This window comes from Anolis sagrei, chromosome Y (genome assembly GCF_037176765.1).
Source record: "Anolis sagrei isolate rAnoSag1 chromosome Y, rAnoSag1.mat, whole genome shotgun sequence".
Classification (NCBI taxonomy): domain Eukaryota; kingdom Metazoa; phylum Chordata; class Lepidosauria; order Squamata; family Dactyloidae; genus Anolis; species Anolis sagrei.
This window is the reverse complement of record NC_090035.1, coordinates 28135505-28150740: the sequence shown is the minus strand read 5'-3', so window position 1 is coordinate 28150740 and position 15236 is coordinate 28135505. Positions and strand designations below refer to the sequence as shown.

The 15236-nt window shown below is 40.3% G+C and overlaps 1 protein-coding gene across 4 annotated transcripts in view; it reads left to right on the top strand.

Moving 5' to 3' along the window:
• Positions 1–14773, top strand: part of LOC137095145 (cytokine-like nuclear factor N-PAC) — a 41390-nt gene extending 26617 nt beyond the window's left edge. For 3 of the 4 annotated variants that reach the window (XM_067461450.1, XM_067461448.1, XM_067461451.1), the window contains 7 exons: positions 2300–2399; positions 3766–3876; positions 5338–5439; positions 7592–7754; positions 7958–8137; positions 9521–9645; positions 11777–14773. In XM_067461450.1, coding sequence (XP_067317551.1) covers positions 2300–2399; positions 3766–3876; positions 5338–5439; positions 7592–7754; positions 7958–8137; positions 9521–9645; positions 11777–11851 — 856 coding nt within the window. In that variant the 3' untranslated portion in view covers positions 11852–14773. Of the gene's footprint in view, positions 1–2299; positions 2400–3765; positions 3879–5337; positions 5440–7591; positions 7755–7957; positions 8138–9520; positions 9646–11776 lie in introns of all 4 variants that reach the window. The other variant, XM_067461449.1, reaches the window with a different exon arrangement.
• Positions 14774–15236: the final 463 nt, after the last annotated feature.

The following is a 15236-nucleotide window of genomic DNA, read 5'->3' as shown; positions in this document are numbered from 1 at the left end:
AATTTCACAGACGGACACTCAAAGAACCACAGTTACAGGTAAGCAACTTATGATTTTTGTGTGTGCATATTTTCAGCTTTTTCTACAGCTGTCCTCTGTAGAGCTTCCACAGTCATAGAGCTTTGCTTTTTGAAATGCATTTGCCAGAATCACTTAACTAACATGTTGATTGCCAGGAAGGGGATTCTTGGAACTGTAGTTTAAAAAAGCAGCTTCTGCAAGCTCTGAATGACACTTAGCGACAGAGTCATGATTAATACCAATAGTGTATTTTGTCTGTCTTCACTTGAGTTTTGTGGTGAATATAAGATATAGATCTAGATAATGCCCAAATAACCTGGCTACAAGCCCTCTGTCTTCCTGGCTTAATTTTGAAGCAGAAAGAGTAAAATCTGAAGTGAAAAAACTTGCTCTGGGACTTTGGGCTTATTGCTTTCTCCCAGCTTGGCCCAGCTCACAGGGGGATTGTGTGGATAAAATAATAATCATAATAATGTAGTCAAATACATCTATAAAAGCACATATTAAAACATAGTTAAAATGCAATAAACGTAGAAATAATAATGAGAATGACCTTCCTGTGCACTTCCGTTGAAGAGGAAAGTCAGAGGCAACCGTGATGGAAGGCGAGGCTCCCATCCATTTAAGAGAGTTTCCCTTCTGGGTTGTTTAAATGGCTTTTCTGGAAAGTGAAATTTCCTGTCTCCCAGCAGAGCTTTATCTGAAGCATCTGCTGGGCGTTGCTTCTGCTCCCTGTTTGCTCAACCCAAATTTCAGTGCCCTTCATGTGACAAGGCCTCTTTAACCATGAACTCCAAACTGCCAGAACAAGGGGGCAGAGATGGGGCACCTGCAGCTTCCAGAAACAGCCTTGTGTGACACTTGTGCCTTTGGGCACTTCCTGTGCTCCCCCTCGAGGGTGACAGGAGCCACGGTTGCATTTCCTGCCTTGCCCCCGGAAGCGATTTCCCTCTTCTTCAGTGGTAGCAGAGGCTGCTGCCTGTTTCTCACTGCTGCCATCTGAGGATGTTCGTTTTTCAGGCTCGCTGAAGGGAAATCAAAATAACTATGAAGGCATTCAAGTAAACTTTCCCTGACAGAACAGAAGCTGACAAGTGCAGCTGGGGTGAATTGGGGGCGCAGTGCTGATCTAACGGTGGCTTGCCACAGTCCTTTCATGTTGGTTTACTTAAGATTTGCAAGTTCAGGCAGCTGTGTGCTGAGGAACTGACATGCACAAAGTAAAATGCTTAAGAATTTGCTTCGTTAGGATGAGCTTTAAAGTGCCTCTGTGGTTTTGGCCTTTTTGTTTCAGACTTTTGTAGCTGTTGTTATATTTCACTAGAAAGGGAATGCTTCTTTATTTCAAACCCAGGGCATTTTCCACTGCACCATGTTAAGTAACTCATGTGCTATTCAAGACAACTTGTGTTGCATGAGCCTCCCTGTAACTGTTCCTGAATGAGAGGGATCACTTCCCTTTTTAAGCCAAAAGACTTTACTCTTTCTGTCATGTTTTCTTATTTGTCAATTTTTAAATACTTCATTTGGACCTATAGTTTATATTATTTTCTTTGAAATAGTGGATCCCTTATACAAAAAGCTTTCTACAAAGAGTGCACCCCATTGCTTCCCTGTGTGGCTACATTTCTGTTGCCATAGAGATGGAACCTTTGTCAGGAGGTGCTGTCCAGAAAGAAAGCACACCATTTGCTCCCTCTGCAAAGATTTCCATGCTCTTGTTACATCCCAAATAGATTACTGCAATGTGCTCTACGTGGGATTGCCTTTGTTTGAAAGCTTCAAATAATCCAACAGGCTGCAGCCAGATCGCTCACCTGGGAGCTCACAACCCCCGTTACGTCAGCTTTACTGGTTGCCAGTTTGCTACCGAGCACAATTGAAAGTGCTGGCTTTAGCCTATAAAGCCCTAAATGGTTCTGGCCCATCTCACCTGTCCAAACGTATCTCCCTTTATGAACCACCTCGGGGGTTAAGATCTTCTGTGGAGGCCCTGCTCTTAGTCCCACCTCCTGCACAGGCACGGCTGGTGGGGACAAGAGACAGAGCCTTCTCAGTGGTGGATAGAGCTTGGACTATGATTTGCATTATTTTAATTGATGTTTTAATTACTTGATTTTAATTGCAACTGTTAATTTATAATTGTACGTTGTTGGCATTGAATTGCTGCTTGTTGTGAGGCCACCCTGAATCCCCCTCCTAGGTGAAAAGGGTGGGGTACAAATGTGGAAAATAAATAAATATATTTCCAGTATTAACCTTCTCTTCTCACACTCAGAATAGGGTTCCTTGGCTTGGGCCTAATGGGAAGTGGCATCGTGTCCAACTTAATAAAAATGGGTCATACTGTTACACTCTGGAACCGGACTGCTGAAAAGGTGAGGTTTTCCTCTAGAAAAGATGATATTAAAGCTATGTACCAAAGCCAGTAGGAACTGGAGCAGATAGGCTTTGAGTTCTTGGTTCAATGATGGTGGTGGTGGTGATGGTGTTGACAACAACAACAACAATTAGAGCCAAGTATAAATGGTGTCTCAAGATGTCACAGTGGACAATCCATCCAATAGTCATACAGTGGGCTGATTTCCTTTCTGCATTTAGAAATCTGCATCTCAGTTACTGTAGCAGAAGGATTCCAATAAGTTGGTTATTCGGCTTGATTATTGGTAATGTTGAACAAATGAGAATTGCAGACCTTGTCAGTCTGCCGTAAATTACTCAGATCTGTCAGTAAATTGCAGTCTACCTCCTGACATAGGCAGAGCTTTGAGCTGCAGAGCTTTGTGTTGTGGACCCCAGAACAAGAGAACCCCCAAATCCTGGACAGTAGATTTTCCTGTTTAAGGAAGAGTGAGATGAGAGAAGTCAGTTAGCTAAAACCTAAGCTGCTCTACCAGACACATTCCAAGTAAGTGTCTACGGCATGCATTTTTGAGCTCTTTATCTGCTTTGGCCATAGCAGCCATAGTAACATTTTCCATTCTTTCTGTTTCATCCTTTTCTTCCAAGTGTGTGCTATTTTTGTGTCTAGTGACAGAAACTCTGCCTTCTGATTCAGCAAAAGTCTCATTAGCTCAGTACCCACATTTTAGCCAAATAAAATAGAATTGCTCCAATTTTTTATGTATTACATAGTGTGGGAGAGGCCATCCAACAGTATGGGTCTTGGGAATGGATTTGCCCGACTGAACTCTGGTGAGATGTGAAAAACAGGGTAGAGCAAAGCATGGTTTAAAAAACACTGAATTTTACTCAGATATCTGTGCGTTTAGTGTAATATCAGTGCCACCTGCTGCCAGTTAAAACTGCCAAGATGGCAGCAGCAAAGATGGGGGTGGGGAATAGGTCTCATTGTTGTCGGAAGAATGAAAGAAGCTAGTGTTGAAAGGAGCACTGCCCAATAGTCACCATACCAGAAAGAAGCATTAGAAACATGGGAACATGCTTGGAACATTCAGTCTTTTTAGCTCTGACTTGGAACTGCCACTGGCCTTTGCTGCTGTTAGATGCTTCTTGAGTCTAGGGGCTTGACAAGCTTCTGTGGAACCACAGAGAAAGGGAACATTGTGGCATGAACATTACTGAGCAACAGAGGAAGATGACAGTCTGTCCAGAGAAGAGGAAATATTTAGGTTATGCCTTTGTCCCACATATAAACCTCTGTTCCAAAGCAGCAAAGCCCAGAGTAGATTTGCTTTGTCCAGTGGTTTCCATTTCTTACCTTTGGTCCTGTGCCTTTTGCAGTGTGATTTATTCATCCAGGAGGGTGCACGGCTAGGAAGGACCCCTGCCGAAGTGGTCTCCACCTGTGACATCACCTTCGCCTGCGTATCTGACCCAAAAGCTGCCAAGGATGTAAGGATTACCTCTTTTCTCACACCCCGCAACCCCGTGTACCTTTTCTTTTTCCCTACTGCCGTGTCCTGCACTTCCCCAAAGCTGTTCCAGCAAACATTGCTTCCAGATGAATGACTTCTAAAGATTCCAGATTATTGGCTTTATGATTCTTTCATTAACAGTCCAGTTTCCTTTGGAGGTGTTGAAGGAGGTAGCAGACATTCAGATTAGGCTCTGTTCACAATTAACACTTGTTTCAAATTGTGCTCAGGATTATTCAGCTGCTACCTAGATCTCTCTATCTTTACATGAAGTGTGCAAGCTTTATAAGCTTTTTGTAGAGCTGCAAGAATTGGCATGTTAATTTCTATAAATGCAGAACTAAGGAGAAAACAAATTAAATTGGGATCTCTAAACAGAATTGTAGTCTCAAAAGCCATTCTTCTTCCATATTAGCTGCCCCATTTTAACACAATCGGGTGTCATGAGTAATTGCTCCTCAGAGTCCTCCAGTGTTAACACAATGAGCAAACCCTTTCTGTTTTTCCTTTGAAAGAGCAAGGCGATGTGAGTTGATCAGTGGAGGCTTTTTGTTTGACTGCATAAAGTAGTGGTTCCCAACCTGTGGTCCATGGACTACCAGTGGTCCACAAGAATTAAAATATGGTCAGCAGCCTCACCATTACTACACGGTTGCAATGAGAGTGATTGGTCTCACGAAACCCTCATATAGTGCCGAGGCTTATTAAATATGGTTTTCTGTGAGAGAGCAGATGGATGGCATATGTTCTGCATCAGAAACTAGAGCTGATGTGGTCTATCCAATGCAATTTTCTAAATTAGCACCCCAAATAACCAAACTGAATCTATAGTTGACCAAAAACTGATTCGGAACTCTTTTGGTACTAATGTTGGAGAGGGGTCCCTGGTCAAAGTGGTCCCTGGTCAAGTGGTCCCTGGTAAAAAAAGTTTGGGAACCACTGGCATAAAAGTTTGCATGGCACTTCAAATGGCAATGCCAATATGTGTGAAACATCTCTAAAGTTGTGTACTAAAGGGATGACAACGCAGCTTACAGCTTTCAGGTTAGTGGAGGCAAAAGGCAGCCGTTTGACTTAAAAGAAATGTGTACGGTAAGTGTGCACCGTGATTAAAATTAGGATCCATTTGAAAACAAGGTGCATACTGCTATACATGTTGTTTTGAAGTCATACTGTAGCTTTTCTTTTGCCAGATCGCACAACAACAAGGAATGCTGTCCTGTGGGATGGGAACAGATCAGTATGGTCTCCAGTCCTGGAAGTCGATCATCTTCACATTTGAGATCCTGAACAGCTCTTTTCCCTGAATAATTGACTTTGTGTCCACATCATTGGGATAGTTTAGCAAAAGGAGATCCATAAAAGCTGCTTTGCTGTCAGGGAGGTCAGCGTCTCTTTGCAGACACCCTATTGCTTTCCCGCTCCTCTGTTCCCACAGCTGGTGCTTGGTCCAAGTGGAGTGCTCCAAGGTATACGTCCCGGGAAGTGCTATGTGGACATGTCCACTGTTGACGCAGACACGGTCATAGAACTGGCCCAGGTAACCATGCTGGATTGAATATCAGAGTCCTTTTTGTGCTCACTTTAACTGGATTACCTCTTGCTTGCTGTAGGTCTTATTTTTCCATCTGATTCATTTAAGGATTGCAGACACACACACACACACAAATCTTCTGTCTTTAGACAATAGCTTTTAATGCATCTAGGATGAAGATTTAGGTCCTTCATAGAAACATTATTTTACTAGCATACTCTTTGGCATGGCAGTGGAGGATATCCAGCTAAATCACTCTCCCAGGACCCATTGCAGGAAGAGTAACAGGTAGATGAATTAATATTGTTATCTCCAACCTGTGGAGTAATAGCAGGGATTCCTTCCGCTCAGTCTCCCAGTGGGCTCCATTCAGCTTGTTCCTCACAAATGCTAACTGAGAAAGCCAAGTGGCATTTGTCTGTTGGGGGTATTTTTGAAAAAGAAAAAAAGTAACATTTTAAAATATAAAGCAGCAACAGAAGCTTTTGATCCAGCAGTGCAGTGATTGAATTTCAGCAATAGAGGAACAGCATCAAGCTTTAAACGTTATTAAATAATTTATTCTAAGAACTACATATCTAAATAGGAAAGTAAATGATGAGGTCTACAAACATGTGCAGGAGTTTCAACAGTTTGTACTTGTCAGGAATGCTGGATATAGCCATAATCTTTTATACTGTTCTCCCTGAAGGGGAGTAGTGAGGGTGGTATTATTTCCCATCCATGGAATAGCAGTTATGACTAAAATCCATTTACTGTATATGCTTGAGTATAAGCAAAGTTTTTCAGCCCCCTTTTAAGGCTGGAAATCGCCCCTCGGCTTATACTCGAGTTAGTGTTATTTATTATTTTACTGTGTTATAATTATTTTATTACATTTATTATTTCACTCTATAATAATAATAATAATTATTATTATTATTATTATTATTATTACATTTACATTATTTTACTCAATTATTTTATTACATTTATTATTTTACTCTATTATTATTATTACATTTACAGTATTTTACCCTATTACATATTTATTACATTTATTATTTTACTCTCTATTATTAGAAGGATACATAAGCACATTTACATTGAAGAAGGTTAGAATAATGGTTTAATCAGAGTTGGACAGTCTTATCTTAAATTACAGTTTTATGTAAATATTCAAAAACATTTAATCTACCAATGCCTCAATAAATGTAATTTTGTTGGCATATATTTTTACTTTGAAATTTACCAGTAATAATAATAATAAAACTTTATATACCGCTCCATCTCCCCGAGGAGACTCAGAACGATTCCCAAGTAACATCACAAAACATACAGAGTAAAAACAACATAACCATAATATTAACAAACAAAATATAAGCATAAAAATTGTTGCCATAACACACATATATTGAAAGTAATCCTGCCTGTTCAAGGCAATTAAAAATTTAAAAGACCGGGCCAAGATTTGTGCAAGCCCAAAAATTCTAGGGGACCCGGGAATTAAGTGCAATGCTACGACAGGCAACAATAATATTAGGTACGGGTCTGTGGCTGTTCTTTCCGGGCCCGACTAGAGGAAATGATCTGGGTAATTGGTAAGAAGAATAAGGCCGTATTAGACAATGTGTGGGGCTGAGTTAGAACTGGTCATTTTCAAAGGCTTGTTGAAACCACCAGGTCTTCAAGCTCTTATGAAAGGAGGGGAGGGATGGGGCCTGTCTTATTTCCCTTGGAAGGGCATTCCAGAGGCGGGGGGCCACCACTGAGAAGGCCCTCTCTCTTGTCCCTACCAACCACGCTTGAGACAGTAGTGGGGCCAAGAGGGCCTCCCCAGAAGATCTTGGAGCTTGTGCCGGTTCATAGAAGGAGATGCGATCGCAGAGATAGGCGGGGCCCTAGCTGCTACATTTCCCAACCTTGGGTTATACTCGAATCTATGTTTTCCCAGTTTTTTATGGTAAAATTAGGTGCCTTGGCTTATATTCGGGTCAGCTTATATTTGAGTATATACAATAAATCAGTTCGGTTAAAGGAATAGACTTTAAATAAATAATGCCCAAGAACTTATCTGCTTTCTTGATTGAGATACATCAAGATGACCATGTGATACATCTTTTTTTTAAATCCCTCTTTATGTAAATGAATAGGACATTTCTTTTCTTGTTCCTTTTAGGTGATTGTATCCAGAGGTGGTCGCTTTCTGGAAGCTCCCGTTTCAGGGAACCAACAACTGTCCAATGATGGGATGCTGGTAATATTAGCGGCTGGAGACCGGGGTTTATATGAAGACTGCAGTAGTTGCTTCCAAGCAATGGGGAAGACCTCTTTTTTCCTAGGTAAAACTCCCTTCTGGCTTAAAAGGACCTTTTCTTAGTTATCCTTGGCAGAAGTGTTTCTTCTCCTTTGGTCTGTGGGATAAGACCTTCAGCAGATGGGCCCCTCTACTAACACAGTAAATGTTTCAGGATGGCTTGGCCAGTTCCCTTGAGTGTAGACTCTGTTATTTTTGCTTCTCAAACGTTGTGTACTTTCCTCCCAGGTGAAGTGGGCAATGCTGCCAAGATGATGCTGATTATGAACATGGTCCAAGGGAGCTTCATGGCCACAATTGCAGAAGGACTGACTTTGGCTCAAGTCACCGGCCAGTCTCAGCAGACGCTTCTGGATATTCTCAATCAGGGACAACTTGCCAGCATCTTCCTGGACCAGAAGTGCCAAAGTAAAGATCATTCCTTATCTGACCCCCATTCTCCTTTGATATAGACAGGCAGTATGTCTTGAAATGTCACTGAGCAGAAGGCTCATGGGATGGGAGAAGAGGTGGAATAAGGAATGCCTTTGTGAGGTCTCGTGTCTCCACACTTCCCTTTCTAGTGTGAATTTGTTGCAGTTAGATACATCCAGTTCTCCCATAGTAATATCAAGCATAGTGATATGAGCTGCAGTGGCTTTAAATCAAAGTGGGTTAGAAACATGATGTAGAGGCACGATAGTAAATCATATGTTGCATTCAGAACATCCCCAAGTTTGATCTTGGGTAGCAGATCGAAGCTCCTAGGTAAATTCTTTTAGGAGAGAGATAATCCTGGGGTAAATGGGGCAGTGATTTCAATTGGAAGTAGTAGTAGTAGTAATATATGAATAATAGTATCAACAACAATTTTGTATTAATACAGTGTAAAATATAATGATGATAATAGTAGTAGTAGTAGTAATAATAATAATATATTGGACAATACAACAGCCAGCAAAGTGACCTTGTTTGCTGTGTACTAATCTTGTTGTGCTTCAAATGCTAATACAACATGATGATGATTTATTTGTCACCTGCCTCACGTCACGGTTCAAGCTGGAGTACAATATGGTTGAAACAGCAAAAAACAAAACAAAACAAAAAACCAGAACACTACTATTATATATACCATATATACTCAACTAGAAGCTGAGTTAAATATAAGCCAAGGCACCTAATTTTACCACAAAAAAACTGGGAAAACGTATAGACTTGAGTATAAGTCGAGGGTGGGAAATGCAGCATCTCCTGGTAAATTTTAAAATAAAAATAGATACCAATAAAATTAAATTAATTGAGGTATCAGTAGGTTAATTTTTTTGAATATTTACATAATATTGGAATTTAAGATAAGACTGTCCAACTCTGATTATTCTAACCTTCTTCAATGTAAATGTGCTTATGTATTATTCCAATAATAATAAAGACAGTAAAATAATAAATGTAGTAATAATAATAGCAGTAATTAATAAGCAATAATAAAATAATAGTAATAACAGAGTAAAATGATAAGTAACAGACTCAAGTATAAGCCAAGGGGGGCTTTTTCAGTCTAAAAAAGGGGGCTGGAAAGCTTGGCTTATACTCGAGTATATACATTATATAACAATACAGAAGTAAAATGTAGATTACAATTTACTGGTAAAATGCAGGTCAAAATTCACAAGTTAATATTGACTGGATGTAAGCTGTCTTCATACATTTATGAGGGTGCAGTGCCAATTACATTTTTACAAAGCAATGCTGTCACCGGCAGCTCAAAAAGTGGAATGTGGAAACAGTACCTTGCACCTTTCCCTTCTGTTCTAGACATCTTGCAAGGAAATTTTAAACCAGACTTCTATCTGAAATACATCCAGAAGGATCTCAGATTAGCCATTGCACTAGGTGATTCTGTCAACCACCCAACTCCCATGGCAGCTGCAGCCAATGAGGTAGGTCCTGTCTAAACTCATTTCTGTTTTTGAGGCAGCTGTAATGAAGGGTTTTGTTACCTGCATTCCTAGTTCAAAAATGTGAAACCATCTTTTGATCAGGCGATCAGTGGTTTTCAACCTGGGGTCCCCAGAAGTTTTTGGCCTACAACTCCCAGAAATCCCAGCCAGTTTACCAGCTGTTAGGATTTCTGGGAGTTGAAGGGCAAAAACATCTGGGGACCCCAGGTTGAGAACCACTGCGATAGATGTTGAGTTCGCTGGGAATAAAAACCAGGTTGACTGACGTCATGATTTTAAGAGAAGGCTTATGAGTTGCTTATGCTTGAAGGAGAAAGGGTATTATACAATGATATATGTAATTTATGTGAACTTTATTGTTATTGTATGATTTTGTTTAAGTGCCTTGTTGTATTTATATGTTTGCACTATTGAGATGTATATTGTTGCACTATTGGGTGCTTTTGTGAGCCACCCCGAGTCCCTTTGGGGAGATGGTGATGGGATATAAATAAAGTATTATTATTATTATTATTATTATTATTAGGTTTAGGATTAGGATTAGGATTAGGATTATAATCAAAAGTCTGTGGCAGATGAATTATTTTAAATCAGTTTTTCAATGGACTTGTCAATGCAATTAGGCATTCTCAGCAAGTGGAGAAGGAGCCATCAATGGATTATGATGGTAATAATAATAATAATAATAATAATAATAATAATACCCGCCTCTCCTTGTGGTACAGCAAGGTTAACTTCTGTTGCTGTCTGGACTAGGCAGGAAATCACATTATTTTCAATCAAGCCTCCATTGGTATTCATTTCCTCCAGTTCTGTTTGCATCACCAGGAAAGGTCCTATGTTCACCTTTTCTACTTTCTCTGGCATTATTCTTTCAAGCTTTTGTTTGCAGCTTCTTATTTCTTCCCTCCTTTTTTCTTCATTTCTCTTCCCTTCCTGCCTCCTCCTTAAAGATACCTTCAGTCAGGTGAAAATTAGAGCCAAGAGAAAGAACCATCTGGCCTCATTCTGGCTGGCAAGGCCTTATGTCTTACCTTGTTGCAAGGACCCCTTTCTTTCCTTTCCTGTGTCTCAATCTATGAAGGAATTACAGCAGGAGGAGATGAATATCAATAGAGGTTCATTTTAAAAACACACACTATATTTAGCCTAGCCTGGATAGCAGCAGGAATTGCTCTATTACTGGATGGCTCTTTCTCCTAGGAAAGATTTGACCTTCAAGTAAAATTCCCCAGTGTGCCATTCCCCTTAATGCATTGATAACACCTTTCTGGGTTGCTGTGAGTTTTCCAGGCTGTATGGCCATTTTCCAGAAGCATTCTCCCCTGACATGTCACCCACATCTATGGCAGGCATCCTCAGAAGTTTTGAGGATGCCTACCATAGATGTGGGTGAATCATCAGGGAGAATGCTTCTGGAACATGGCCATACAGCCTAGAAAACTCACAGCAATCCAGTGATTCTGGCCATGAAAGTCTTCGACAACACTTTGAACACCTTTCTGTTTGCATTATGACTATACATTTGGAAATAACCAAGTAGAATAAACTGTTTTGTGATATTTATTATGATCAGTAATAACACAGCCCAACAAAAATATTTCTTGGGTTTTAGTCCTGTTTGTGGGGTTCTTTGGGGTGCTAGTTCAGAAAATTGTATTGAAGAGACCTCATCCACCCTAATTTCTTAAATACTGCTATCATGGTTTTCTGTGGGTGAGCAGATGGTGCCTGGCAGATGGTATGTTTTATATCACAAAAACTAGAGCTGGGAGGGGAAACTGGGGCAGTTTTTTTAAATCAGCACATCAGATATACCCAGAAAGTAGTCTTAACATTCGAGCCACCAAAATATATGTTGGCCAGTGTTATTGTGTTACATGATAGAACCATCATGCAGTGCTTAGGGGTCGATTGCAGCCTACAGGATTAGTTTGTATAGCAAGACATACCCAGATCCTGGCTGGGTCATCCAACATAGTGCTGTGCCCGAAGAAAGGGTTTTTTTTTTAAATCTTACTAAGTGTTTCAGTGTGGAACTGTTACATATTAAAACAGCAACATTCATTTCTACTGTGATTCATTTCTTCCCACCTTGTTTCTCCCTCAGGTCTATAAACGGGCAAAAGCATTGGACCAATCTGACAACGATATGTCTGCTGTATACAGGGCCTACATCCACTAGGCATCCCGATTGTCTTGTTAATACTATGATTATTATTGATGATGATGATGATGATGATGATGAATACTGGGTTTTAATTCTGGACCAGTCCTTCTCTGTCTGTCTGTCTCTTCCACCTCCACCTCCTTTTCTTTTCCTTTTTAATACAAAAACTCTTTTGGAGATCTGCCGCTAGGGCAGTCGCTGCAGCAAGCCTTTCTGTACCAGCAGCAAGAAGAGCCGCAGAAGGGGTCGGACCCTTGACCATCTCGACAGCAAATCTATGCCACTCGATGAGAGTCTTGGAGAGAAAATTGGTGGCAGGTGGCTCCAGCCAAGAAAACAACAACTGTTGCTTGGCCGCCTTCTGGATCACGTCCATTTGCGTGTCGCCCAAAGTTTCCTATTTATTGTTTTTCACTGCTGTTTCACTTCTTTCCTGTGGGTAATTGTAAACATGGGCCTGTTGTGTGCATTTGTGACAATGGGAAGAGGGAGGATGTTCCACTTCCCTATGAAACTTTAGGGCTCTTGACTTCGAATAGGATGGCAGCTTGGCTCCTGAGGGGATGGCATGAAAATCAATAGAGGGCTTAGTAGGAGTATGCGTCACTTCATTTACTCATTGCTGTTTCTGAGGATAAAAACTGATTCTGTCCATCTGTGCTTTTACCCATAGAAAGATTGAACTACCCTGTATATGTTTTAAGATGAATGGAGATAAATTTCACGGTGTCTTCCTAGTGTATTACATCGGCTGCAGGCCAGATACACACCTGTTACTGTTTGAAGATTTGGGTTCTTCTAATGTTGCTAAGGTTAGTTATAGGACTCAGGAAACCTCATAAATCTGTGGCCAGGCTTTCCTTTTTCTCAAAGAGAAGAAATCTCTATTTCACAACAAAGAGGGGAGCACCACCTAGTGAATCCTGTGTGAGTAACTGAAGACGTGAAGTAATTGAAGTCCCAACAAGGCTCTGCAATCCATTGGCAAAATTGTGTATTTTCCCAAGGGCTGGTTAATCAGGTGCCTGTGTTACATGCATACTGTGGTAAAGTTTATGGAGAAGGGCTTCTGCCGATGAGGCCTGTTACAATACTATAGGAAATAAAGCAGAATCCTAAAGAGATTTTGAATGACTTGGTCATCACTCTGTAAAGGCAAGCTTTTTGAACCCAAAAGGTCTTGACAGCAACATGCATCCCTAACAAAAAGAGCTAGTGGCACCCCAAACAATCTTGACTACTCCCTGATGGCCCTTTAATTTTTAGATTGAAAAGATTTATATAGAGAGGTTGTACACATAGCGAAAAAATGCAGACCTGTAACATTACAAAGATTTTTGAAGATCAGGTGCTTCTGTTTTAAAGCTTCTATCAGTATTATTCCTCAAAGAACTTCCTATCTTACAGTTTAAGAAAATCTCAATGGTGAGGGATTGTACATTGGGTTCATATGAGGAAGTGGCTGTATTTGTCAAACCTGTGCATCTTGAATAAAAGGTGCACACAGCACATGGATCAGATTGAGCTCTGTGAGGTGAGGAGCCATGAGGATTCTGAACCCAAGGGGTTTATGGTGTGATTCACACTCCAGAAATGGAACCCATTCAGCTTGTGTCCTGGTCTTTTATGAACATAATGTGTCTTGGTTCAATTTGTCTTTTGATGGATCGACAGTCCTCATGGGAAAGGAAACATTATATTCCCTCCCAATGCTTAAGCTCGCAAACCTTATTATCCCCACTCAGTGAAGGCAAAGTGTAGTCCTATGTGGAAGTGGCTCTTACAGCCCCAGATAGCCATTCAAGTTGCTTTTCTAGAGACTCAGATTCATCTTACTCACACACAGTCATTCCAGATGGCTTTTGTGAGGACTGCTAGAAAATGCAAATCTCTGAATGAGTGTTTGGGAGCATTTGGAGATTGCTTTCCAGCCTTTTGTGCAAATTGCTGTAATGAATGACAGCTCAGTTGGATCCTTCTGAAGACCCTAGAGGTTGTGTCTCCCAAAGTGTGAAGTTTGCTCAAGTAATAATTTCTTAAACAGATCCCAGAAATGCTCCCCCCTTCCCTTCCTTTTACCTTCCGGTAAACTTGAGAATGGAGGTAAAGGAGAAAGGTAGTGTCTTCCAATAAAGGCCTTTCTCTTGTGAATTGTTTGGCAGTGAGAAGAAAGATATACCTAAAGTGTATGACGTTTGCTATAGGAACTATACAGTTTCTGATGACGAAGAATAGGGATATTATGAGATAGAATGTCTCTGATGCCATTTCAAAAGGATAGTCATGTTTTTCACTTTGATAGTAAATCAGTAAAGAGTGTGTGATGCCTTAACATTATGGCATAAGCTCTCTAGGGTCAGAATAGTGATTTGCCCTAATAATGTTTTATATTTTGTAGTTTAAGGTGCCCAAGACTCTCTAATTCAATACTATGAGGTTTCTCCCAGGCTCCAGGAGCCACTTTTCCTTCAAAACTTTTGCCTTGTTCCAGTTCAGATCCCACTTGGTGATGGTGCAGGAGGTGATGCACAGATTGCAAGAGAATATAATGGGACTGGCTTAGTCTTTGTTGTCTTAATATTGTTGAGAAGACTGTAAAGTTCCTTTTTAATGGGGATTTCTGTTTTAGCCATTGCTTTTGCCCCCTCCTGCCCTTCCCTTTTTAAAGAGAAAAGACAATGTGACACTTGTGGAAAGCTTGTAAGAAAAAAAGCAGTTTTTCTTTTTAAATCCTTCTCCTTTGATGACCAATCTATAGGTAATTAAGGTTGTGATTTTTTTTTTAATTTTTTGCCTTGTTTTTAATTAACCTTTGTCATACAGGATAGGATGTGTGGTGATGATTAAATGGCAAAAACAGAAGAAATGATTTTTCTTTTCTTGTGCAATTAACAAAGCTACTGGCAAATGAAAATAAAACCTTTCTTGGTAACAGAATGTTGCTTGTCTCTTTCCTAAAAACTTATCACGCCATTTTCTGTACATTAGATACCATATTATTGTCGTTGCTATTTATTTGGATACCAGAGACACAGATTCTGAGTCCATCTTTTCCAACATTAGAAAGAAAGCACACTTTCTTAACGTTCTTTAGCTATTTTTATAAAAATGCTCTTCTCTTTCACTCCTGCAGGGCCTTGCTCTAAGGTAGACATCTCAATACCATGTGCGTCTACACTGTAAAATTAATCCAGTTTGACAGCATTTGAATGTGATAGGATCTTGGGAGTGTATAGTTTGGTGAGTCTGGCAGAGAAAGCTACAGAGCTTTCAAAACTACAACTCCCAGGATTCCATAGCAAGGATCCATGCCTGAGGCTGGATCTACACTGCCATATATTACATCTACATTGCTTTTATAGTGTTTTGAAATTGTTTATTTGTATTTATCTTATCCTAT